This window comes from Pezoporus occidentalis, unplaced genomic scaffold (assembly GCF_034315485.1).
Source record: "Pezoporus occidentalis ecotype Australia unplaced genomic scaffold, CSIRO_AGI_Poc_V1 ctg4, whole genome shotgun sequence".
NCBI lineage: Eukaryota > Metazoa > Chordata > Aves > Psittaciformes > Psittacidae > Pezoporus > Pezoporus occidentalis.
The window spans coordinates 18,584,767-18,610,976 of record NW_026915724.1 but is presented as its reverse complement, the minus strand read 5'-3'; the positions used below and the strand labels follow the sequence as shown (position 1 = coordinate 18,610,976).

The 26,210-nt window shown below is 39.2% G+C and overlaps 2 protein-coding genes across 3 annotated transcripts; both read right to left on the bottom strand.

Moving 5' to 3' along the window:
- Window positions 1-226: 226 nt before the first annotated feature.
- TYMS (thymidylate synthetase) lies at window positions 227-8,629 on the bottom strand. Its single transcript, XM_062632857.1, has 7 exons — window positions 8,299-8,629; window positions 7,511-7,584; window positions 6,127-6,301; window positions 3,866-3,967; window positions 2,565-2,740; window positions 1,654-1,725; window positions 227-749 (listed from the first exon to the last, which is right to left on the bottom strand). Exons 1-7 carry the CDS (start codon window positions 8,447-8,449, stop codon window positions 612-614), a joined length of 888 nt encoding a protein of 295 aa, XP_062488841.1. The 5' UTR covers window positions 8,450-8,629; the 3' UTR covers window positions 227-611.
- Window positions 8,630-10,112: 1,483 nt separating this feature from the next.
- On the bottom strand, window positions 10,113-25,844 carry CLUL1 (clusterin like 1). Of its 2 annotated transcripts, none has more exons than XM_062632855.1 (9): window positions 25,644-25,844; window positions 24,311-24,420; window positions 22,665-22,813; window positions 19,988-20,155; window positions 17,680-18,124; window positions 16,312-16,449; window positions 14,237-14,451; window positions 13,043-13,213; window positions 10,113-10,942 (listed from the first exon to the last, which is right to left on the bottom strand). In XM_062632855.1, exons 1-8 carry the CDS (start codon window positions 25,715-25,717, stop codon window positions 13,046-13,048), a joined length of 1,467 nt encoding a protein of 488 aa, XP_062488839.1. In that variant the 5' UTR covers window positions 25,718-25,844; the 3' UTR covers window positions 10,113-10,942; window positions 13,043-13,045. The 2 variants fall into 2 exon arrangements, with proteins under 2 accessions (XP_062488839.1, XP_062488840.1); XM_062632856.1 differs by lacking the exon at window positions 25,644-25,844 and adding an exon at window positions 25,319-25,620.
- Between the last annotated feature and the right edge of the window lie 366 nt (window positions 25,845-26,210).

Genomic DNA, 26,210 nt, shown 5'->3' with positions numbered 1-26,210 from the left:
TAACATCTTTCTTCTTCCTGCTGATTCACCTATGAAGACCATGTGCAGTTTTAAGTTTCTTTTCCCCTGCTAGCTCTCACCCTCTAAGATCCTAAAGTAAAACAGCATTTACCTTTGCTTTCCAACTCTTATTTACTACTGCTATAAACAAACATTATATTAAGTATGCATCCCATTTACAACTGCTATAAACAAACATTATATTAAGTATGCATCATCCCTCCAGAAGATTTTTAAGCTTTATTAAAGATACACTCTTTAGAACATATTTCAACCTTGAAGGAATCATATGTAAAAGTTCTCATTTTCAGTACTAAATAAAGCACGTAAATGCTACTCACACACAGTAACTGAATGGCAACAGAGGTGGCCACTGGTAACTGAAATAATGTGTAGAAGATGATCTCACTAGCAACTTGAAAATGTACAGCAGGAATAAATAATCATCTGTTCTGTACAACTACAGCTTGGTACTGAAGGCAGAACTCTGTTTCTTTTTCAGTAATAAAATATGTATCTTTTGAAGTATATAAAAACCCCATAACTTCAAAACCAGAGAAAGGCAAATAGCTTAGGTACATTTTCACATTAATAGAAGCTGGTTTATAGCATTAAACAGCCATCTCCATTTTAATAGGTGGATGAGGATTATAATCGTCAATCTGAAAGTCTTCTGCCTTAAAGTCACTGATGTCTTCAACCTTACGAAGAATTCTGAGTTTGGGGAAAGGTCTTGGCTCCCTCTGAAGCTGAAATAAAAGCAAGCTTACTGTATAAAACCAATACTTGAAGGCAGAGATTTTATGTTATACACTAGATCTCAATAATCTCTCAAGTCAGATTACACTACGTAGATTTTCCCTCCTTCCCAAGAAGATTTATACTCAAAAAAAAGAAAACCCACAGCAACAGTTAAATAGAATCTACTTTAGTATTTTGATAGGGAGCAGTAGCGTAGCATAATTTTAAAGAGGATTCCCTAATCATCCAAATGCAAGCATATTCAGCTTGCAGAGCAATTCTGGTGGTTACAGATTAGATTCCTTCCAGAGGAAACTAAATTCCCAGGAAATTCTGACCCAGATGTGTATCAGATGTGCTGCAGTTTCCTAAGGGAACATTCAGGTCTGAACCAGCAAGTAGTTCTCTGGATGGTTTTGAACCACAAGAATGGTGAGGACATTCAGTGTGAGCCAAGTCTGATTTGCTCCTAATGCAACAGATTACTTTGTGAAGAAAATGTAGCCTTATTCAGCCAAATACTAATACTGGTTAACTCTGTGAATCGATAAGTTATCCTTTTCTGATATACTACAAAGACATTTTATTTTGTGCTTATCTGTGTTAGGCAGAGTGGTTTTGTAAGGTTTTGGAACGATGAAGTCAAAAGTAGGGGTACAAACTCTGGATCTCTAATTTGGTTCTAGAATAGTACACTGATGTACATTTCAGTCATGTTTGTATTGTATTTCTGCTTGCAACCCAAGTTGAACAGAGGTTAAGGTGTTGCAACTATTAGGCTAGAAATAAGAAGAAAAGCCTGACAAATATTTGCAAAAGGAATATTTATATAAGATATGTATCAAGATAACTTTGTATTGGATAACCATTGTGGAAGACAGAAAGATACAAGAATACAGATTAAGTACTTACTTGAACTTTCAGAGGTTCCACGTGATTCAGATATATGTGCGCATCTCCTAAAGTGTGTATGAACTCTCCAGGCTGAAGAGAAAGGAGAATACATGTGTTTTTCAAATAGTCAGGTTTCAAGAAAGAAAAACATTACGGTGCTCACAGTATTGATTCTTAGCATCCTACATCTAATGTGGAACTGCAGCTTCTGTACTGAATTATCAAGACAACCTTGCAAGCTTTGAAGGACACTATCTTCCCAGATTAATGCATAATTGATGAAAAATGTCATGAAATTTCTACTAGTTTATCTATTTTACATGCTCTAAAGAAAAGGGGGTTTCACTTGTACAAGACTGTGGTGCATTTAAATTATTCCTCCAAATTACAAAATACAGCTCTGGAGTCAGGACAATAGATATCTGAGCACATACTACCACTCTACATAATCATATACAGTAGAAAATGCAAAAAATACCTAGCTGAAATTATAGCTGGAAGTTAAATGGGCAGAATATCCAAACTGGAACCTTGACAGCAACCACTGAGCTACTGTTTGATTCCAATAAAAAACACATGCTACAAAATTTAATCACTCACATGTTACTATCTCATAAGGACAAGTGCTCAGTTCAGATTTCTAAAAGAGGTATACTAGTGGAACAGGTCAGTTTTGACATTGAGTTAGAAAGACGTGGAGGATCTTCTGTCTGCTTGATGTGAATTCACGAATTCTTACATTACCAATCTTAACTACCTGTACAAATCCGAGACAATTCACATTAAATTCATGAGGCCCTCTCTTACACATATTTTAGCAAGATTTTGAACAGTATGTTTATTCTAGTTTTCTTGGACATGGATGGCATGAAGAGCCTTAAGTCCCCCACTTCTCAGACAAGATTAAGTAAAATGATTAAATAGCATACCTTTAGCCCTGTGACATGGGCAATCATGTAAGTAAGCAGTGAATAGCTGGCAATATTGAAAGGCACTCCTAGTCCCATATCTCCAGACCTCTGGTAGAGTTGGCACGACAATTCACCATCGAGAACATAGAACTGGCAAAGGGCATGGCATGGAGGCAAAGCCATCAGAGAAATATCTAGCAATTGCAGTACAGGAAGAAGAGTAAAAATAAAAAAAATAAAAATATTGTAACAGCATTAGTGTATATAAATGCAGGAGATGCAAAACCTGAAAAAGCACTTTATGCGACAGTAGAGCAAAAATCCAACTGCACTATCATTTTGTTGCTTCTTCTCTTGTTTAAAATCACCTGCTTCCTAAGCAATTAAGTCCGGGTCATGACACACTGTCTCCTGGGCTGTATGCCCAGAAAAGTCATAAACAGATATTCCACAGAGCAGATTTATGCCATAATGCTGCACAGCAGTTTAGTTTCACTCACCTCAGTGAGACAGGTGATTTCCCTAATGGAGGACATTGAGGGTAAAATTAAGCACATACCCTAAAGCGACTTCCAACTGCTTCATCTTACTCTCTTCCTATTGCCATGTGCCTTTACCACTTGTTGAGACATAAAAGTAATGATCAATATAAAAATAATAATCAGAAAACAGAAGATCTTTTGTGTGTTTAGCCACACTTATAAGTGAAAATATTACAATTATAACTTAGTAAGAAAAGCTTTTATCCAGCTATCTCCTTATATCTGACAATATTTAACCTCAAAAATCACAGCAATGATATGTGGCATCCCTTTTCAGAGACACGAGTCTGCTCTGCCTCTGGATGATTTTTTTTTTGTGCATAGATCTACTGCTGCTGCAGTTAAACATTATTTGGCAGTAGCTCTTATTTAGAAGAAATACAGTGAATGGCTACCTAGACAACCTATTTTCAAGGAGATGATTGAAACACAAATAATAGTTTTCTACTCCTAAGGTTTTTGTTAAGTTTACAATTTATTATATGGCTAAAAAAACAGACACTGCTCTGGTATATTCTTTTTTGGTTTTGTTTTTTTTAACCTTTTTAAAATAATAATTGTTGTCTTTAAACAGAGACTGTATGTCCAAGATGCTGGTAGCCTGGTATATCCCTCACTTTCATGTGAGGAGAAAAACTTTGAAGTAATGGTCCAAAAGTTTTAAGAGTAAGCAAGGACACCAACTGGAACTGACTGTTGACACAGGATTAGAACATAGTTTAACATAAAGCAAGATAATGTGCAACTGCATTTACTTAAATGTCTGCTGTTCGATACCTTTGGGATTCCAAGCACACATAATGATTCTTCTGTCATCTGGATTGGTTTTGATCATTTCAATCACTTTTTGCAACTGATCAACTCCTTGGTTGGAGTAATCTGAAGAAAGATACCAAGTAAGATCTAAGCCAGAGAGATTCAAGTCACGTTTTTGGTTTTAAAGCCCAGCCCACATCCCACTGAAAAGTGATACCCAAACAACAACCTCTGAAGATTTTACTGTAACTTTGAAAGTGATTGAATTTATCAGTTGGCACCCTCCAAATGTAAGCTATTCTTGGCCTTCCTTAGCATACTCTAAGGCTTGTGAAATTTTCATGATGGTATTTTTGTATGTTCCCTATTTCTTTTGTGTGTTTTGAGTACCTTTAGCACTCTCCAAAATAGGACCATTCCTATTTAAAACATTTTATTCCAAGCCTCAATAACTTGACATTTTGTAAGACCAAATAAGAAGTCTGCATAAACGCTACATCCCAGGAGACAAAAGCTGCAATACAAAAAAATTAGCTGGACAAAGTATTTTACTTTATCATTCATGCTGACTTGTTACCTAGATAGGACAAAAGCTGTATTGGAATGGGCAAGGTATTACTACTTAGTTATTCATAGTATTTAAACTGATTTGCTCAATGCATTTCTGGATTAAGATGTCTTTCTAGATTTTAAACGTGTCTGCTACAGTGCTCTTTCTTTCAAGAAGTAAAAACCAAAACAATATGCCCAGACCATTAACATGGGGTGCTGGCATCCTTTCCATGCTCAAAAGGAGGAAGTTCTTGGCAGATGAATAAACACCTTCATCTAGCACTTACAAGGTCATGTGTGAAAACTAAATTTCCATGGCATTTAGTGCCAGAAGGGAACTTTAATCACATATAGCACAGGATATTACACTTCACCTGATGACGTTCGCAGTCTGATTTTTAGGTTCAATACCAGTTATATAACAAACTCACTGGAATTAACTGAACCTTAGAATGGATTCCAGAATAACAGTCATTAGTTGTTACTCATTGTTCTGAGTCATGCCAGTGAATCAGCATGGCTTGTAACTAACTTTTTCTAATAACTCCTATAGCAAAGCAACACCAAATAAGTCACAGGAAGACCCAAGCTGCAACAAAGGATGCTAATACTCAATTAGCATCTCAGGGAACTTTTCTGCCAGCAATACTGTGCCAGAAGCCTTGTCAAATGGTTTTGTTGGCTTCTGAAGCTAATTACCTAACCACTGGTAATGCAACCTAATGAAATCTATTAGTAATGAAACCTACAGGAATTTACGTTGTTCATTTTTTCCAAATTATGTTATGCCTCAGACCTTTTATGTTTGGGAATGTGAAACGTTTTAGTAACTTTGTTAGATGTGTCAGTTCACAATTTGCATCATTTGTGTTAGTACAGAACTGTATTCTGGCAGCAGTCAACATGCCAGTAAGTCTAACATCTGTAACTTATGTGAACTTTGAGACTATACGGAAAACCCAACAGGAAAAAATATAACTAAGCATGTTGCTAATCTCAGTTAAAAATCACACCAACCAGATAGCGAACGTTTATTTTTGACTTTTTTTTTTTTAACAGCAGTCCTCTAAACATTTCGTATGTCCACTCCTTCAGTGAGTTAGAAAAGAGTCAAGACACTTCAGAGTAAGTTTAATGAGCCACTTCCACTGAAAATAATACCAATAGGTACTGCTCACATCATAACTTGCTACAGCTATTCTGTCCACAGCATCATCAGCTATGGATACATCCTAGCTTGTTCCAGCTGCAGAATGGAAAAATCTTTCTTTCACAGTCTTCAATGAATGTAGTGCACAAATGTCAGTTCTTGCCAGCACAATTTATCATGGAAATTCAGACCCTGCATTGGTATTCAGAGATGGCAGCCTGCGTTCCACTGCTATCAAACAGAGCTAGCTCACATCTCTCGACTGCAATAGACACACATCCTTCCAGCTACCAGTGACCATACATGCTCTAGATTGAAGTAAAAGAAGTAATGTATGCCTTGTGACTGATCTGTGCCATAAATTCCAAACTACGATATACAAAGCTACATCTTTCAGGACAGCTAGACTGAATTAAAAAAAATAAAAAATAAATTACCCTTCTCCAACAGTATTTATTCTGGCTATCAATTCACACTGTGAACAGTCCCTTTAACCACAGTCCACTCCACCCAGGCCTCTGGAACTGATGTGTCACAGTTGTCTCACTAAGCAATCAAGACTTTATTTGTACGTAATTACCTGTGTGCATATCTTTGTATTCTGCTCCAAAGTGCCTCCACTGGAAACCATAAACTGGTCCCAAATCCCCCTCCTCTCTGGTGCTGAAACCCTGCTTATCCAGGAACTCACGTGACCCATTAGCGTCCCAAATCTTCACACCTTTTGCAGAGAGCTCTTTGGCATTTGTAGAGCCCTACAAAAGACAGAGAGTAAGAAGTCTATCTGCTAATTCCAACACAAAGGACATGACTTGAAACATCTGTATTCAGCTTTGCTGGTCTACAGTACTTCTCTGCTTATAAAGGATTAACAGTCTGATTTATGCACGGGATGAGGATACTGCACAACAGAATAAAATTTAGGAGCAACATACTAGGATAAAGTTTGAAGTGCCATGCTTATGTTTAACTTGGGATTCTTCTAATTTTGTGAATGCACAAACAGTACAGCCTCAAGGTCAACTTATAATGCACATTTGAAGACAACAAAATTTTACTTTACAGATGGATGAAAAAAGACAAAAAACTTTATGGCCTCAATGTTGCCTTTGCCAAGATATCTACAATGAGCTTAAGGTCTTAAAAATCCCTTTGTTAAAATGACAAAAATGACAAAAACAACAAAATGACCCTGAGTAATTTCACTGGCTTCTGCAACACTCCGAGTCAGTGTGTCCAAGTCAGCACACTCAAAAATCCAACACAAGAAAGCGTTCTGTTTTGGGGAGTGTCTAGTCTTTTATATTTTTAAGAACATGAATGTGTATATGAGTCCTGCAGTCTAGTGAATGGTTTGACAGACTTTCCTGTACCTGCACAACGCCACTACATATAAAGGCACACTTACCTCATAATGTATTATCTACCATTGAATTTTAATACTCTAAATACAGCTATTAGCTCTATTAGATCTCGGGGGTTTGCTACTAAAAAGCCTAGTGTTTAAATCAGTCTTATGTTTCACCTTTGGTTCTGCACTGCTTATTTCTGTTCAAATCAATACAAGGTATCTCGGTATTAAAAAGCAGATAATTAAGCTGCCTACAGTCTACTTCATATTATTATTTCTTATTCAAACACTAATAAAAGACTGTACAAGGTTCTGTAGCTGTGGGATATAGTCAGATCAGCAAAAGAACTCTCTATTTCACATTACTTCCCTTAAAAAGAAATAGCAGAAAAACTCTCCTCACTGGTAACAATGCAACAGTCTCCACTAAAATTCACAGAATGTTTTGAAGATAATGGACTACCACGTGTAGTCAAAATATTATTTGGCTGCATTTCTGCTCTGTTGTATAAATGGAAACATCTGCAGTTACCCCAAATTCCTTAATTCACACTAGTCCATTCTGTTAATACCACTCAGGCACACCACCCACAGAGCCATCCCAATACTGAACCTTGATGAACCACAGGAGCTCCTCCAGCACTCCTTTCCAGAATACCCTCTTTGTTGTCAGCAGTGGAAACTGATCTGAAAAACAGTTGTCAGAGTGTAAACGGAGTGTCAAAGGTAAGCAGCCATTCATAAGGAAGGGTGAACAGCCTTTGGTTTTTATCCACATAGAGGGTAATGCCACCACCTGACATGCAGAGTTTTGGATATAAAGAAAGAAGCTGGAAAAGACTGTGTAATTCCCATATTCAGAGCAAGGAAGGCAAGAACCTGATCACTTTCCTGGACAATAGGGGAAGATGAATTATCCGTGGAGACTTGAATGAACTCTACCGAGAGGGCACCACGGTGCAGCATGAGGATGTACGAGTAGGCATTCACAAGGGAAACGGGAGCTTAAGATAGAATTGTTGGCAAATCACAACCATCCTTCCTAGTATGTTTTAACGGTAGGAAGTACCAGGTCAGGCTCTCCCAAGATCTAACCCCTTTGCTCACCAGGTAACGTCTATGGGACGGGGCGGGGCAGGGCCTGGCCGTTAGGCGAAGGGGGAAGAGGGGTGCGAGTTGCCGCAGGCTGGCAGCGGGGAGAGGGCGAAAGAGCTGACAGGACGGGGGGCTGAAACCCCGCTACAGCCCCTGCAGCGTGTCCGAGCCCAGGCCCCGAACGGGGGAAAGCATCGCCCTCCTCGGGCGAGTGGGGGAACAGCCCTGGGGAGAAGATGGCGTCCCGCCCGGCGGAGCCGCGGAGGGCAGGGGTCGGGGCGCCCCGCGGGTCCCGGCGGTGCCGACCTCTGAGGCTGTACCGCGCCTGCATGCCGAAGATGGAGATGGTGCCGGTGCCAGTGCGATCCTCCTTCCGGTGGCCGTGCTGCAGGATGTGCCGGACCTGCCGCAAGTACTGCAGCTCACCGACCTCCGGCAGCTCCCCCTCGGCAGGCATATCGGCCGAGAAACACCCCGAGAGGTTCCCTCCTGGCTGGGATGTGCTCCGGCTGCCCTGCTGTCCTGCTCCCGCCAGGCGCTTCTCCTGCGAACCCGCCAACTACCTGACTTTCCCGCCAACCGGCGAAAAAAGGGCGGGCAGAGCGGGGGAAGCCACCGCCTACCTCCCGCCCTCTTCCCTGCTGGCTGCGACAGTCCCGTGCCTCAAAGCAGCGGGGCGCGGGTGGCGTTCTGTGTTGCCCTTGTGAACTTCCTGGCCTGGTGCTGGAAATCCTCCACAGCCACCCTCTGCGGCACCCTATGGGGCTTGTCCCCCTGACGGAGGGGTGGCCCGATCCCCTAACCTAAGTCCATGCTCCACTGCGTACTGACTTTGACTCTTGCTGCCAAGGGCAACTCATCTGCCCCCGCCCCCCCCAGCCTCTTTCGTGCTGGAAAGTACTGTTGTCATTTTTAAACTTTGCTGGAGAGGGACTTTTACAGGGGCATGTAGTGATAGGACAAGAGGGAATGGCTTTAAACAGAGGGGAGATTCAGATTAGATTATTGGGAAGAAATTCTTCACAGTGAGGGTGCTGAGACACCGGCACAGATTGCCTGGAGAGGTTGTGACTGCCCCATCCCTGGCAGCATTCAAGGCCAGGCTGGACGGAGCTTGGAGCAACCTGGTCCAGTGGGAGGTGTCCCTAACCACAGCAAGGGGGTTGGCACTAAATGGTCTTTAAAGCCCCTTCCAACTCTAACCATTCAATCATTCTATGATTCTGTGATCTTCCTTCTTATCTCTGCAACCTCAATCATCCTGTTTCAGAGCTGAAAAAGGGCAAAGACTTTGGCTGGGCCTAGCACACCACATATGTCTTGTGAGGGATCCCTGCAGCCAGGATATCCTGAAATGCAGAAGCCCCGAATGCAGTCCAACGCGAGCCTCCGTCATCTTTGGTGTGGTGCTCCTACAGTGCCATGGCTCACCTTTACACACAGGCTCACCTTCTTTGTTGCAGCAGTGTTACCGTGACCTGCTCTTTTAAAGATGAGATCCTTTTATGCCATGCCTTGTCAGCTGCAGACTGCTTCATATTTTATTTACGCATTGGCTTTCTCACTAAGGGTACTAGTCAGCACTTGCTTTTATTGAGTTTCATCTTGTCGATTTCAGCTTCTCTCCCATTTCTCAGTGTCATTTTGAGTCCTGGCATGTCTTCAACACTGACTGCAACTGTTCCCACTCTGGTGTCATCTGAAAATTTTCTAGGTATACTCTCTCTGTTAGTGAAAACAAACTGACTCTTCTCTGAATATTTATCTGTTACTATATCTTAGAAGTCAGGCATTTTTAAGAGTCACTTATCTCTCAGATAAAGCCTATCTGACATCTGGTGTGGTTGCAAGAGTTATGACTGCTAATCTATCATTAGGAGCCTGTAATACAGGCATATATAGTGGATGTTGAATGGAACAGAGGACTGTGGGTTAGGAAAAGTTACATTCCCTTACAGCAGGCAGGAAAACATCTTTCCCACTAATTAAAACAATGAAATGGCCTCTTTCTTGTATAAATGTGTATCCTCACTTGCATGTATAGAGGTAAAAGGTTTGATATAATTAGGGTACAGTTATTTTTCTATACTCACAGCTAATATAGATGGTTTGTACACTTTGAAATTAATACAATTTATTTAGCAGAGATACAGTTGGAAATTATGAATATAACTGTGTGCAAAAAATACTTTGAAATGCCAGGCACAGCAAATGAAACTGAATTACCTCCTGTTCTGCTTCTGAGAGATGTATCAGTTCTCAACCTTTATTGTGATTTGCAGATACCATTGAAAGTTAATATGTATAATTTAGGAAAGAATAAACATTTTCTGATAAAGGCTTCCCTGTTAATTAATTTAAAAGTTGATTCCAGAGGTGAACTACAAATAAGAAATTCCAAAGGCAGAAGATTTACTCATTACTGCATATTCAGAAAAGTCATTTAATGTATGTGATAAACATCAAAAGCAAATGGAAAAAGAAATGGAACATTTTCATTGGAAAATTATATGGTACATGTATATGGAAATGTGGCTGATTCAGACTTAGCTGAATGTGTAACATCTGTAGGGACCAATCTTGAAAAGGCTTAAGAATGTGCTTGGAGTTAATTATGCAAATAGTATTACTTGTGTGTTTATAGCTGATTATTTTCTTAAATATTTGCATAACCAGAGCCATATCTGGTTATCAAAAATTGCCCAATTTGCAACATAAAATCTTTTTTTAAAATAAATGAACATTAAAATTGATTTCATTTTTAGTTAAAAAGTTTCTACAGTTTTCAGTTGCTAGCTCATATGTCACAATATTTACTCAGCAAAATTTTATTGATATACAACTATTTTAACCACAGTCATTTAACAGTTAGCTGTATATTGAACTTAGGGATATTCCACCTCTGGAATATATACTGGATTACAGGAAGAAAGATTTCACACATCTTTTCCTAAAATAAAAAAGAAAAAGAAGAAAAATATTCAGTATTTTGTATTTGGACAGAAAACAAGGTAGAAAAATAAGTATATGTGGAATGTGTAAGTGCCCTGCTATGAAGCACAACATAAAAAAAAAAAAACAACAGACTGAAACAGTTTTTTTTTTCCTTTTCCCTTCTTAAAGATCTTTCCCTTTCCTTGTAGAGTATTAACTCTACTTTCATCACACTTTCATGTACCCTAAATCTGTCGTGTGAACTGAATGTAAAATGGTATTGTGATTTGGAAATTAATGTCACTTACTTTTCTCAGGTATGGAATGGCTACATGAGATACATTACCCAGGAAAATCAGACTAAGATTTAGGCCAAAAATCATAATCAGACTAAGGAACTTAATATTGTATTGTTTGGCCTTAAAGATTAGTCTTGTATTATCTAAAAGAGTATATATTGTCAATAACTGCGTATAAATTACAGAGGATTTTGTAGAAAAACTAGGGAAACTGTGCTGATTATTTTGATATGTAGATATAAATATATATATAAATACATATATATTTTAAATATGATATAAACGTAATTTCATCAATATTTACCTAAGCAGAGTTCCTGGTGAGGCTTATTATATTCTGTCTAAATTGTGCAACCCACCTCAGCCTCTCTGGTGGAAATGATTTCTTTCGTCTGTTTAAAAATTATGAGTCTGACCTCAAATAAATAACCAGAGTAAATATAAAATAATATTAAAAAAGGGGGCCTACAAGAAATTTGGAGAAACTTCTTACAAGAGCATGTAATGCCTGGGCAAGGGAGAATGGCTTTAAACTGAAAGAGGGTAGAGTGAGATTGGATATTAAGAAGCAGTTCTTCACTATGAGGGTTGTGAGGCACAGCGAAGCTGTGGCTGCCCCATCCCTGGAAGTGTTCAAGGCCAGGTTGGACTGGCTTTGAGCAACTTGCTCTAGTGGAAGGTGACCCTGCCTGTGGCAGGGGGGTTGGAACTGGATGAGCTTTAAGGTCCCTTCCAAACCAAGCTATTCTATGATTCTATGAAAATGCTAAAATTTTCTTCATCTACTTTGTTAGTGTTGAATCCTTTATAGGGCCTTCCTGAGACTTCTGTGTGCATTCAGGTCACGCTTTATTTGTTGAGATGAGGATATCAGACACCCGTGACCTAAAGAGGAGCTGTGTCAGAAGCTAGTGCTACTCAGATTAGGGGGACACTGCAGTGATTTTCTTGTAGGTCTCGTATGTCTTGTGGCTCTGGCCCCTGGGAGAGCCAACTGTGAGAGTTAGAGGCCACCAGACCTGCACATCCTAGAGCCCCCTTGGTTTCCCTGGATGACTGGCTAGCATTACAGCAGTGTGATGCCACCTGTAACCACCCTGTATTTCCTGGAGATTCTCTGTGAGATTAGAGAATATGAAGCACCATTTTCTCCTGCCTCTCTGTCTGGTTCTTCCATCTCCATCTAGAAATCTGTCAAGCATGGAGAAAGCCCTCTGTGAGCCCTTTCTACAAAAATGGTTAGTAGGCCATGAGAAGAATCTGTCTCTGTGCCTGTGAGTCAAACTGCAGACTCTATTAACACCACTAATCTAAGCAGAGTGCAGCTAATGGGAAAATGTTCTTGTAAATTCTCATGCCGATTCTAATTTTGCACTGCTTTATCATCAAAATAATGTGGAACATGCTCTTAAACATGTTCTTAAACACCACCAAAAATAAAAAACATAATAGTGGTAATTCCAATTCGTTCATGATGGATGAGCACAGAAACATGATGAGCACAGCGACATGCCAAGGCTCTCGACTGTGGTTCTGAGGCAATTCTATTCTGAAGGAATATTTATGATCACATTGCCTGATCCCAGATGTTACTTCAAGATCGAATTTTTCACAGCTAAATAAGTCAAGTCTTTTAATACTGTCATGTCTGTGTTTCACAGCCTAGAACATTGAGCATTTGGTTTTTTTTCCTACACTTGTGTTTGTCTCAGTCAGCAGAGGAGATGGTCTTGTATATTACATGACTGAATCCTGTTCCAACTAAAGGGTATTGAAACGTAAAGAATTTTCTATGAAAAGAGGAAGAATGAACTTACCACTTAAAAATTCTGCTTATACAGTTGCAGTGCTTTCCCAGCTATGTATTCAATGAATTCAGCACTTTTTGGGTCTAAGTTGGGAGGAACTTTAATGGTGAAAGTAGGTGAAGTCAGGATATTCACGTCTACCACAGTTTCATTTTTACTAGAGGGATCCCCAGGTACCACCTAGAAGAGAACGAATCAGTACTTTAGACGCTACAAATTATTGTGTGCTTTTAGTTTTGTTTATACCCTCTGTGCCTACTGTCTTTAATAAGAGAAAATTAAGGGAATATTTTAAGCTTGTCTACTTTCCTTACTTTCTTCTGTAAAGACAGTGGGTGTCTGCATTTATTCCAAAGCTTACTGTAGGTGGTTGGAAGAGCTGACATGGCACTGTGAGACCATATTAAGGAACTGCATGTTAAACCTCTAAAGAACTTCTACTGTCCTAATGAAAACTTGTGTGAGTCGTCCCACTACTGTCAAGACAGAGTTTGTGTGCTAATTTCTGTGTGTTTTTGTAAACCAGACTTAGTAGCTTTATTTTTCTGGCCTCAGGTGGGACAGTGTGCTTAAATATTGCCTGCTACCTTGTTCCTGATTTTGAGCTTTTTTGGTGGATTGCACAATCATTTTGTATAAAGTTCTTGTAGTAATAGTAGTACCTTGAATTTCTGAGTTGGAAGGGAGGGTAGGATTTGTCTCTTGCCCAAGAAACCAGATTTAATTTACTTTGAATATATTCTAGTGTGAGAGATAAAGTTATTTATTGGAATATTGACTAATGCTTTTAAAGATATGCAGCTTCCACTGCAATAATGTGCATAACATTTGCCTTCTTTGAGCTTTTGGATATGTAAGTGCAGACATAGACATCTAGGTAGGTGTTCAGTGATCTAATAAGGATGTGTTACTGACTGGTACAGTGAATTTTATCTGTGAAGGTAATCTGAGGCCAATCAAAGCTGCTAGTGTCAATTTACTCTTATCAGACAGTGATTCAAGTTAGCCTGTCAGCCATCCATCAGACTAAAAAGATTTAGAGGAAAACAGTTCTAATCTCTGGAGTTTCAGATTCAAGATGAGTAGGAACTTTGTGTTGTTGAAACCAAACATTATACATGTACAGACATCCACAGTCCCCAGGAACATGTGTATGAGCAAACCGTAGACCAAAGATAGCACTGTTTGGAAGACAGCCCTTACCTTAACTATATTGAAAACATTTTCTGGTCCGATGGTCATATTGGATAACTCAGACACCCACCCAAATCTTTCTTTCATTTTGTTCAGCAAGTAGGAAGTGTCTTCTGTATGATGCTGAACCACCTGGAGAATCTGCTCGTACTGCTCCCCTGAGAGATTAACCAGTTTAAAAGCTTCATCAAACTTTATATGCAGTTCGGGAATGTTTGGGCAATCTGTTAGAAAAAACAGCCAGCATGAAGCTTATATGAAACTAGTAAATCTTGTACTTCATCTTTTCTACCTGAAATGTAGAATACTGTAAAAAGTCTGGCAAGGGGCATGTTTTGGCTTGGTGTTTAAATAATGCTAAAGAAAAAAAGAGTAATTCTTGCTGACCTCTTCTGGTAGATTTAGTTTAAGCTCATAATGACTAAATGGATTAATTATCATATTTGTCGTAGTACAATAACTTACCAAGTACTTTTAGCTTATTTTATATTTCATGGCAATATATTTTCTATTATGTTAAATAAGAACTTGTAGATTTTGCATATAACAACTTCATAATCTCCTTATACATTATATTTTGCTTTTAATTGCTCATATTTTAAAAAGTTACAAGGCCTTCCAAAAGGCCAAGTGCAAAGACAAGCCCCTGGGTTGGGCAAACCCCTGGTATCAGTACAGGCTGGGAGATGAAGGGAAGGAGAGCAGCCCTGTGGAGAAGGACCTGGGGACACCGGTGGATGAAAATCTGGGCATGACCTGGCAGTGTGCACTCGCAGCCCACGAAGGCAACCAGTTTGCCCAGAGAGGTGGTAGATGCCCCATTCCTTGTGACATTCAAGGCTATGTTGGACAGGCTTCTGAGCAATGTGGTCTCATTGAAGATGTTTCTGCTTATTGCAGGGGGATTGGGCTACCTAACTAACTTCAAAGGTCCCTTCCAACCCAAACTATTCTATGATTCTATTATATAGGGTTATAAGAGGGAAGTCCACAGTCTGTATTAGTTTTCCTGCCGAATGTTAAGGCCCAGTATTTATCTAACAGTTAGACATTAGTTTGTGACTAGTATCAACTGCCATGAATTCAGAACTGAAGATGGCTGTTTTTTTCGTTACTGAAATATGTATTTAGAACAGGAATGTTACATGAAACATACACAAATTGCTGTGGAAAAATTCAGTTTATTCTCTGTCAAATAGAACTATCAAGGGACACCTTCAGGCTGATAGTACAGTACCCACGGATACAAACTGCTATCTGTAATACTCAGTTTAAGACAAAAAGATATTTTTTGTGAGATGGAAGTGGTCCGATACTCTTTTCGAAATGTGTCATTGGATCATTAATATTTGCCATACTGTAGATATTCTGAAGCTGTTTGGGTTTAAGCATGTTCTGTGGCTTTTAAGACCTAAATAATTCTGGAAATACAGATGGTTTAAACTGGTGTGGGTGTCCTGAGACCAGTTCTAGCTGATGCAGTCTGATTGTTTTTCCATATGCCCATGGAGGGTGAATGTCAAGAGTTTTGCCATCTCCTTATGTATTGACAAGCAGACCCCTTTCTGTCCTTCATGTCAGGCCTGATTCCTGACATAATTCAACAAAGAATAATTACAGGCTTTTCAGTGTTTGCTTTCCTTGTGAGGAGCTCAGTGCTACCTGACGTTATGCCTGGCTGTCTGCAGGCGAAGCAAGTGGCAGGAGTCTGGGCTTCTTACTTACTGCTCGCACTTCTGCTGATCCCAGGCAGGATCAGTTAATGCCTAACGTCTTGCTTGTCTGCAGGACGGCAGCACAAACAAAATAGGTGTTTTGTTACAGATATAGAACATTGGACCTCCAGTGGTATGTTAACAACTGAGTTATACTGACCCTCTGTGGAGACAGTGGGGAAAGGGAGTTGAACTCATCTGGAATGAGGAATAGTGCTTGTATCCACAGTTACATTGAAAACTCAGTTACTGAATATTTCATTCCAAAAATGTGGAAACAGCACAGTAGAGAGTGACAGCCTCAAAATCCACAAACCAGTGATTAGTGCATTACAGAATAAAGCACATAATCAGAAAATAGCTATTTACCATGCAAAAGGTTGTCTTGACATTTCTGGCATCTCTCATGAAACTGGGAGCATCCAGAGGAGTTCTCCCGAAGCTCCGTGCACAGAGGTTTCTGGCGCCCTGGCACAATTTTTGAGAATATGCCACTTCTGTCAGGATCTAGAAAAAGTCACAGTTTTTTTAGACTGCCATTAAGCTTAGGGTCTTGATAAATACACGTTTGTCACCTGCTCTGTGTACTAGAATATGATTTCTTGCTCTTTATCCAGAATATCTGGCATAAATGCTTCCCTCTGTCCCTCACCCCAAAAGCAATAAAACGTTAAAAAATAGAAGTCAGGAGAAGATACAAATCATGCTTTCTTTCAAGGAATTCATGCCACTATAGTATATTCCCTCATAAAGGCATAGTAGTGTATTCCACAGTAACAGCCAAACAATTGCTAATATTATTACATGATATTTCTACAACATGCAAGTGCTGGTGGGATCTTTTTGGCCCTTAGAAGTCAAGATGTTTCGTAATCATGTACAGATAAATGAGAGCACGTATCACAGCTTATTTAGGAGGTAACATGGGTCATGACATGGGAAAAAATAAAAAAACACTGAATCACTTAACTTCATATTTCCTGATCACCATATAATGGTTATGTCACCTGCCACTCAATTATGTCGTATGCTTACTGTGATCTTCTTATAGACAGGCACCAGCATGTATTTGAATGATGCTTGGGTTTTATCTGCACTAGTAAGATAAAAAGAATAAGGCTTATTTGTATTCTAAAAGTTGACCGTGGGTTTTTTACTCCAGTAAGAGTTATCACCTGAAACCAATGTTATGCCGAGAATTTTTCTGGTCACTGGAAAACCCGATGGCTGGTCTGTGTTTGATTGGTACACTGCATTGTTGCAGTAGCCTGGAACATGGCTTGTAGCTCTCTGGCTGTGCTTAATGTCATTTGGCAAGGGCAGGGATATGCCTATGCTAGTTTTTTATAACTGGGGGCATGTCAATGACATAATACAGATAATATCCTGACAGGTGCTGAAGTCAGACCTGTCAGTCAGCCTTATGAAAACCTGCATCCATCATGAATTCAAGTGCTCCTGAGGGACTCCTGGAAATAGTTTGAGAGTTGCCATGAAGATCAGGCTGTGTAAGACCTGTAAGTCCCCATGTGACATTTCTCTGATCTCTAGGTGATTTGTACCTTTTCATTTAACTGATAAAGTTATCGTTGACCCATGCCTGTTTAACCAAGAAAGCCTCCAGATCTTCCATACAGTATCTCACTAACATACAGCAAACTGAATCATTAGCTATAGTTTAGCAATCCTGAGATGTTTGGTGTCGCTGACAGTTGATTTTCATTTTCTAACACTTACCTTTAGCTTGTTCTGGCACATCTCTTCTCTTATCTCTGTATTCATCAAATACTTCAGTAATCACCCCGCTGACACCTTCAAACACTGTCTTACTGAAATCAAAAACTGCCTGTAAGAAGACAGGTATATCCCAGCCTTTCTGTAAGCTGTCATTTCTGGTGGTGACCTCAGGTAAAGTTGGCGTGCTGGGGGAGTCAGTCAAGTCCAGCTCAGACATGAAATACGTCTGAAAAGGTTGATCAAATTCTTTTTGCATCCGCTTGAAAAAAATCAGACTTCTGTCAAATATGGAGCCCATGTCTGATAACAGTTGGCTAAATAAATCTTCCATTTTTACTAGCTGGGTATCATCTTTCTCAGGCTTTTCATTAAACTGGATGTCTTTTCCTTGATCCTCATGAAAAGGAAAAATGAGTGGAGGTATTTTCCTCAAGAAATCTTCAACCTGTGTATAAGAAGGAGGTGGATGAGCTGTCCGACAACTTATCAGTTTTTCATCTCTCAGAGAGGTGGCTCTAATTTTTCTCCTTCAAATACCCATACAAATAATGCCCTCTTAATAACTGCAAATACAGTATAGTCTCCAGAGTAATTTATGACACTAGACTCTAGAGAGTGAAAGTGCATTCAGTCTAAATCATTAGCTCCAAACCAGATCTGGAGTAAAAGCATTGCCCAGTTGTATTTTAACCTGTGGAGGCTCAAAGTTGGTATCAGCACTCGGGTTTCTTCCAACAAACAATTTGGACTTCATCTTGGAAACATTTCTGTGGTACTTATACACAGTGTAGGGAACAGAAGGTGATTGTTCTTGCTGTGACCTGTAAACACCCTCATGTCCTTGTGCAATCTGACACTCAATGAAACAGTGGCTCCGAGTCCATGGTTTGATGATGGAAGAGGCAGAGTGTCGACTCTGCTTTATAGAGTTCCCACTTCCTCGGTCTCAGCCATTGGTTCCCTCCTCTGTGCTTCAATGTACTACCTTTGTGTGAGCAGATGGTGTTTTGGGGAGCCACGCTTCCTGGCATTAGAAAACTGGTAAGTGTTAAGAAGCACCCTGCCAAACACACATATAGATATACATATGCTTATTTTTTATTCTTTTTTAATTGGATCAGCTGCTTGATCTGACCACTAGTGCGGCTCAGAGGGAAGGTGAACTGTGAAACGGCGCTGCAGGAACAGCCTAAGTAAGCCAGTATTGCCTGTGTGTCATCAGCTACCATCTTTGTCCTCTTTTTTCAAAACAATTTAGGTCACAGCACATTTTTTACTTCGAATGCTTCAAACAAACCATATAGCTCACTGAGGAAGTTACCAAGAAGGTCAACGACAGTGACAGTGCAGTGTATAACTTTTACTGCAGTGATTTCAACCTGACATCCACAGACCCTTGAAAGACCCAAGAGATACATCTGAGGTATCCATGAGACATATCTAAAAAGCTGAAACTATCATCAATTGTCTTAAATTTAATATCTTCAACATTTTTACCTGAATAATTTTAAGAATACACACAAATGTTAAACACTTTTGCTCTAACCCTTGTCACTCCTGAAACACACCATGTTTAGTTTTTAAGTTACTATATTTTTCAGTGCCTGGGCTAAAATTTCAGTAGCAGTAATTGCACAGTTTCATTTTTTAAGCTGCACTTCAAGCATATGCCCAAATAAAAAGTGTGATTACAATTTTCTTAAATATTGAAATAATAATGTGCCAGCCAGGAAAGCGTATCTTCTTTCTGGTAGAATTAAGGGAATCTCCTTTGTTGACTGTTTGCTTTATTAAATAAAAAGTTAAACCTTTTAAAGCTGTTTTGTTCCTCAAAGGAAAGATTTAAAATAAAATAAATACAGGAAAGAATGATGTTGTATAAGCAGGTGATTTTTATTCCCCATGGAATTTTGCTAACTATAGCTACACTTTTAACTCTGCTGATTTTCAGATGGACCATAAAGAATTTATGTGGCATTTTTCAGTTACTGAGCATCTTAATGCAAGTCTTACTGTGAGAGACAACATTGTATATATGGTGTGACTCTCTTGTAATCAGGGGAATAATCAATGTCCATGAAGTCACACCAGGGTGCAATCAAATTCATTTTGGTTCATTGTTCAATGAATATAGTCGCGTGTAATCTCTGCCATATAACATGAAACATTTCCAGACCCTCCAAATCAAATTAATATTAGTAACCACATAATAACTGGCAGATACTGGTATTGAGAAAAAAAGACATGTTCTCTCTAAAACTGTTAGGTAAATTCAGGAGCATTTCTCAGATACAAATTTTTTTCCTACCTTTCTTCTAAATGTTGACAAACCATGTTTGCAAGTTGTATAATAGCTCATGCAGGTACTTTCTAAACAAGATTCACATTCATCCCATAGATTTTTCAAGGTTACTTGACACTGTCTTTCTTCTTCTTCTAATCTTTCCTTTACTTCATCCATAAGTCGCAAGGCTTGCTAAGTAAGAAAAAAGATTCAGTTGAGGGCAATTTGCAGATTAATATTCTAAATACTTATCCCAGTGCTGATCACTCATTCTGGTTCCTGGTTTTGCTAATCATTAACTGTTAAGGGTAGATTGTCTTCTCATCTGAGTCACATATGGAGGGAACTGAAAATTGAAAACCTTTTCCTTACAGGGTTTTTTCATGTCGGAGGGCATAGTCTACAAAACCAAATGGATCTCTACCTGGATCTTTGAGGTTAAGAAAAAACCTTTTTACACATCTTTCTGTTCAAGAAGTATTGAACCTCTCACAGGGTCATATGCTCTATTCATGTAATTTTTCCTCCTTATCATATCTGCAGTATTCATCTGTTCCTGCTCCATTCATTAAGGGACTGGTATTTTCATGAGGCTAGGTCCTTGTCATACATAAATTCTTATGATCAGAAATATGTAAAAGTACAGCATTTCCTCTGGGATTATACTAATCAAAAGAGTGTAGTGAAGGCATTTCTTCCTGGTCTTGTGGAGGTGTGAGGCACCATACTGAAGGGAAACAAGATGCATTTTGCCACACTGCTTCTATTTACTGGGTCATGTAGAGCACAAAGCTGAACAACTCAGAAACATCATGGCTTAGATGACTCAGCAATGGAAAGAAGAGTTCTTCCCATTGAAGTAGATTGCACATCATGAATTTCTTTCTGCAACTACAACATATTTTACCAGTTTAAAAATGTTCCAAACAGTGTTCCAAGTTGTTCCTAAGTGTGAGAGAAACCTTTTAATTTGTCAGTCTTGCTCCTTTTTGGCAGCATTTCAATAGGGAAGAGGCTCACAAGACAGAAATCTTTCAGAATGTGCTTGGTGGAGACAGTAACTTTGGGTTTCATAGTCTATGTTTAATTATTTTCTGATCTTTCTAATACATTTATTCAGTGTTTTTTGAACTCTTGCTGTAGTTGTAAGTTCTGTGTAAATGAAATCATCCAGTAAGAGCTGTCAACAGCATAGATCATGGGAGTGGACTACTGTTCCTAAAGATGTTAGAAAGCTGTATCAGTCACTTTTGGCTTGCTAATACAAATAGCTTAAACTAACTACCACATGGCGGGCCAAGAAGGAATTTTCCTTCAGCTTCACTGAAAGCAAGATTTAGGATCTTTGTATTTTTTTAAACATACAGTAATATCTATTTCTCAGGATCATCTGAGCAGAAGGCTCTGAGCCTAGGCATTGCACTAGGACACTGGAAATTCCCGATACCCTGTACTTTCTCTAGGGCACACTAACACTTGTGGCTTTGGTATTTTTCTGAAGGTCAGGTCTGAAGTTTGCAAAGCAAGCTGGGAAGTATCTTATGGCCTGAGGTGTATAAAGACATGCAGGGCAGAGCTTCTGTACAAAATACCTTTATATGGTTGCTTGCAGTTGCCTTGGTGTGAATTCAGTGAAGCAGGGGATTTCTAGAAATAAGCACTGAATGCAATACTTACAGTAACACATTGCTGTTACAGCAGCTCTGGCACCTGGATGTTACAAAACTCAGATTCTCTCTCCAAAGTAATGTTTGAGTCCACATACAGCATTTAATATCTCCTTTTACTGCAGAACTTCTGTACCTCTATATGGTGGTCACCATCAGCTTGACTAGGCTGCTGCTGGTTACCTCCCAGTTGCTGAATAAAATGAGAGCGCTCAAATCTCAAGGAAGGCTGTGTCAGATAATGCGTTTTACTTTGCAACCAGGATGGGCTGGGAGAAGGTAACTCACTAACTAGTGGTAAATCAGCTGTATTTTGTCTAGTGCTCACTCTTTCTGTTTCATTTTAAAAATAGCTTAGACATTCTGCCACAGGGAAGAATTAACAGCATTCCACTTTGTTAGAAAGCTGTATTTCTGAGGAAAGACAGAAACTTTTCACCTCTAGCTTTCAAAAAAACCACACAATCTGGAAGAGGCAACAGTGAGGCAGGCAGTGCTCTTGTTCAGTGCTTAATTCCAGTGCAGTCTGAAAGCTTCCCTTAGGGTTGAAGCATCAGTCTGCCAGGGTCCTGGCAGCAGGCAAGCTCTTTCTTAAGAAATTGGCAAATATAAACTAATGTTTTAACTTCTGAAATGTGAACATGTAAGTTCCTGATAGGCTATTAAAGAATGTCTGTTGGCCCAGCTCCTGTTTCCAGGATACAGGCAGTGAGAGCCTCTGTGGAGATGCCATGAGAGTTTTCTTCAGCTAGTGAGAGAAAGGGGCAGAAACAGATTTCCTATTAATCTGTGACCACATAAAGAGATGTATGCTGCTCAGAGTGTACATACACTGTGGTTTACATTCTTTCCAAAAAAAAGGGAAGACACCAAAGGATCCCTGCTGGCTTGCTTATTGGCCTAAGCACAATGGCATGCCCTGCTACTTCCAGGAGGCAGACTAAACCCATATACAACCTGGCTCATCTTTGATTAAAAATAGCCACAACTTAACAGAAATACAAGCAAAAAAATTCCAGTTGTGCTTCAGTTACCTTTTTTTCTTCACTGCTCTTCTTCAAGGTTTTCATCAGATCTGTGTGCTTATCTTCATTTCTTTCCATCATAATTTTCATCTGCTTAATACCAATCAAAGCTTTCTTCACCTCTTCATCTACATACTTCTCTCCAACTTCAGATAATACTAAAAAAAGCCAGAATATACAGTGATTTAATCAGATTTTAACACTATCACAAATTGTCATGCACTGATGATGGAGAATGAAACAGCTCTGTGTCTCCCTACAGTTGCAGAGCCAAATCTTTAGATAGTGAACGCAGAATACCACAGAGCCAAGACAGTTGCCATCAGATAAGAAGCTGACCCAGAGCCTTTGCCACTGATCAGCTGTGCGTAACTCAAGCTATATATCCAGCTGTCCTGCTGCTGATCACTGAATCCCAGAACAACTGCGGCTGGAAGGCACTCCTGGAGACTGAGTCCACTCCCCGTGCTCAAAGTAGGGTCAACTAGATCAGGTTGCTTAGGACCTCATCCTGGGTTTTGGATGTCTCCAAGAATTACTCATCAGTTTCCTGATGACGTAACATATATATAAGGAAGAAGTTCTTTAGTGTGAGGGTGGTGAGGAGCTGGAACAGGATGCCCAAGAAAGTGGTGAATGCTCCATCCCTGGCAGTGTTCAAGGCCAGGTTGGACATGGTCTAGTGTGAGGTGTCCCTCACCATAGTAGGGGGGCTGGAGCTAGATGATCTTAAGGTGCTTTCTGACTTTAACCGTTTTATGAGTCTATGATTCTATACTTATCTTTGTCTAAAAGCAGTGATAATTTTCCTTTACATTACATTTAGAAAATGTAGATTACAGGTGCCTTCAAGCTGCTTTCGTAAGAATACAGTCTCTAGACTTCTTGTGAAGTAATGACTGTAAATTTTTGGTGAAAGCCCAGATTGGCCCATATGCTGCACCTTGAAGCTCTGTGTGATTACCTGTCTTTCATCTGTATCTGTTCCCTTTCCAGAAATACCCTGAATATCACCGGGGCTATACAAAACAAGTAAAAAACCCAACACCCCTGAGACTGCCAAAAGCATGCCAGTCATTTCTTCCTTTATAACTTTCTTCCCCTCCCCTAGCTTTTTGTTATGGAAATATTGTTAATATGGACTGAAACAAAGGAATATTTCATTGCTGATCCTCTTGGAATTCTTATCCACAAAATAAAGCCATGCTTAAAGGTGACTATATGCAGAATAGCTGGGTTTTTTTCTAAATTAAGTAATTTTGCTTCAGTTATTTGTAATAACCATCTTTTCCAGTGATTTATTTAATTGTACAAGAAACATTTTCAAAGATTATTTAAACAAACAAAATAATTCAAGGTCTCTTGAATTTTGAGTTGATATTCTAATGATCTATGAGAGACCGAATAACTTATAAAAGTGCTTTAATACTTTTTTGCAAGGGGATGCCTATCTGTTAATCCCTTTACTTTCTCATCCCAGTTGTTCTTATCTCCCCACTTTGTGTGTGTGTGGATGCATGTAGTCAGCTCTATGATGGCTTCTAAGCTCCATACATAAAAGCAGGTCCTCTTGACAGAGGTCAAAATGTACCAGGAGACTGGAGACCTAGGCTCAGGGGCTTCCAGCACACCCCTGGTAAGAAAAGCATACATACGCTTCAGGTTTTCTCGAAGATTCATTTCCTCCTGCTTTGTCGGTGCACATTGATGACCATTCAGCCATAGCACATATATTACAAGTAACCAAGAGGACTTCATGTTCTTTCTGTTAAAGAAGCAGTTAAATGTAAGCATCGTCATGATGTTCATATGCTTAGGTGAAATGTTTACTGAGTATTATACAAGATACCATTAATTTTTACTTTAACTGTGGTTTCTGAGATTTCTGACATGCACCTAAATGCTACTGTTAGTGAAAACACATGAGTAAGAAGCTTGACCTCATTTGTAGTTATCTATTCAGACTAACTAGATGAATTCCACTGAGTTTGCACAATGGTGTAACAGAACCAGGACATACATATAAAACCAAAAGCTTATGCATCTCATCTGTCCCTTTTCTTCCTTAGGTACTGCTCTCACACTTTGTCCTTATTTCATATTATAAATGCATCCATGTTAAATATTACTGCCAAATTTGAAAAGGCAAATTTCTAGATTGTTTTTCCCTTCCTTGTCTCCATACATGCAATTCCATTCCTTATACTTCAGGATAATACTTAATGTAGCAGATGCAATAATAGGTGTGCAAAGAAACGGCAGTTAGATCAGTTTTGTAAACAAACACATCAGCAACTGGAAGAAATTCCTGCAAAATAAAGGAAAGAAATGCCCTTTGCTTTATTTTCCACCCAAGAACAATTAGAGGTGAAAGGTTTATTTTTTAGAAACCATGCAACTCTATTTCATAGTTCTCATCTGATTAAGTGAACACAGTATTTAAGTAACTTTGTTAACCAGTATAGCTTTCATGGAAATGCAGTTACCAGCTGCAAGTGCAAATGTAAATTAAGAGCCTGGATTTATTTATAGCCTGGATTTACTTCCATAGTAAATTACTTGCATATTGTATCTTTACATTTATAGCAAAAGACCATTTAACTTTACAATGAAATACAAACCCATCACCAAAGAAAAGTTAAAAAAAAACCCAGTACATTTACCATTAATACTGAAGCACCTCCTCTGCAAAATTGCTCCCCGCGTCAGGAAGGGGTCGGGCTGTGTCTGATCTAATTGCTGGGAGTGTCAGGGATTTTGCCATGTTCTACTTATCTGATGAGAAGGTACTTAATCCTATTAAACGGACGTTTTATCATTAGGCTGGAGGACTTCTGAGTGTATGGGACTCTATGCTCATGCCTGTGGGCAAAACCACTAGAGGGAGTGTTGGGCAGAATTGCATCATTTAGCGTAATTTGGTTCTGCTATTTTTCTGTAGTCGGTAGCCGTTCCGCTGACCAACTCTTCCGTTGCCTTGCTTTTTACCTTGGGAGACATCTGCAGCTTATGTTCTTAGTGAAATTCTTGCAATTAGTTTGGCTAAAAATAGCTTCCAACATTGAGTCTCTTCAGTGTAGTTTTAGTTTGCTATAAAAAGCACAGTATTACATAATGGCCTTCTTCATTTATCTTCTGAAGATACAGGGGAAAAAAAAACAGGAATCCAGATGCAAGCTGGCATATGACTAGAGTCTGAAACGAGATAAGCAAATTTTGGCATTCTGTACATCATTATACTTGCTGATGTTTTGGGAGCTTGCCCTTTTAAAGATTTTCTTCAGTTAATCCACGTGTGCAAAATATGTCTGGAATTTGACCTGCATGAAGTTTTAGATGCTTTGAAATGAGATATTTAAACACTAACAGATGCTTGATATAAAATATAGACAAGTATTGTTAGCAAATCATATCCCACCTTGTGATGTTCAGAATAATATCCCCTTGAATTCAAAGAGGAGATGGGGGAAAGCAGATGTCTGTAGCCTGTGGTCTGTAACAGCAGTTTTAAAACAACCCATTCTTTTTTGTTTACCTCATAGCTCATAAAAGCCA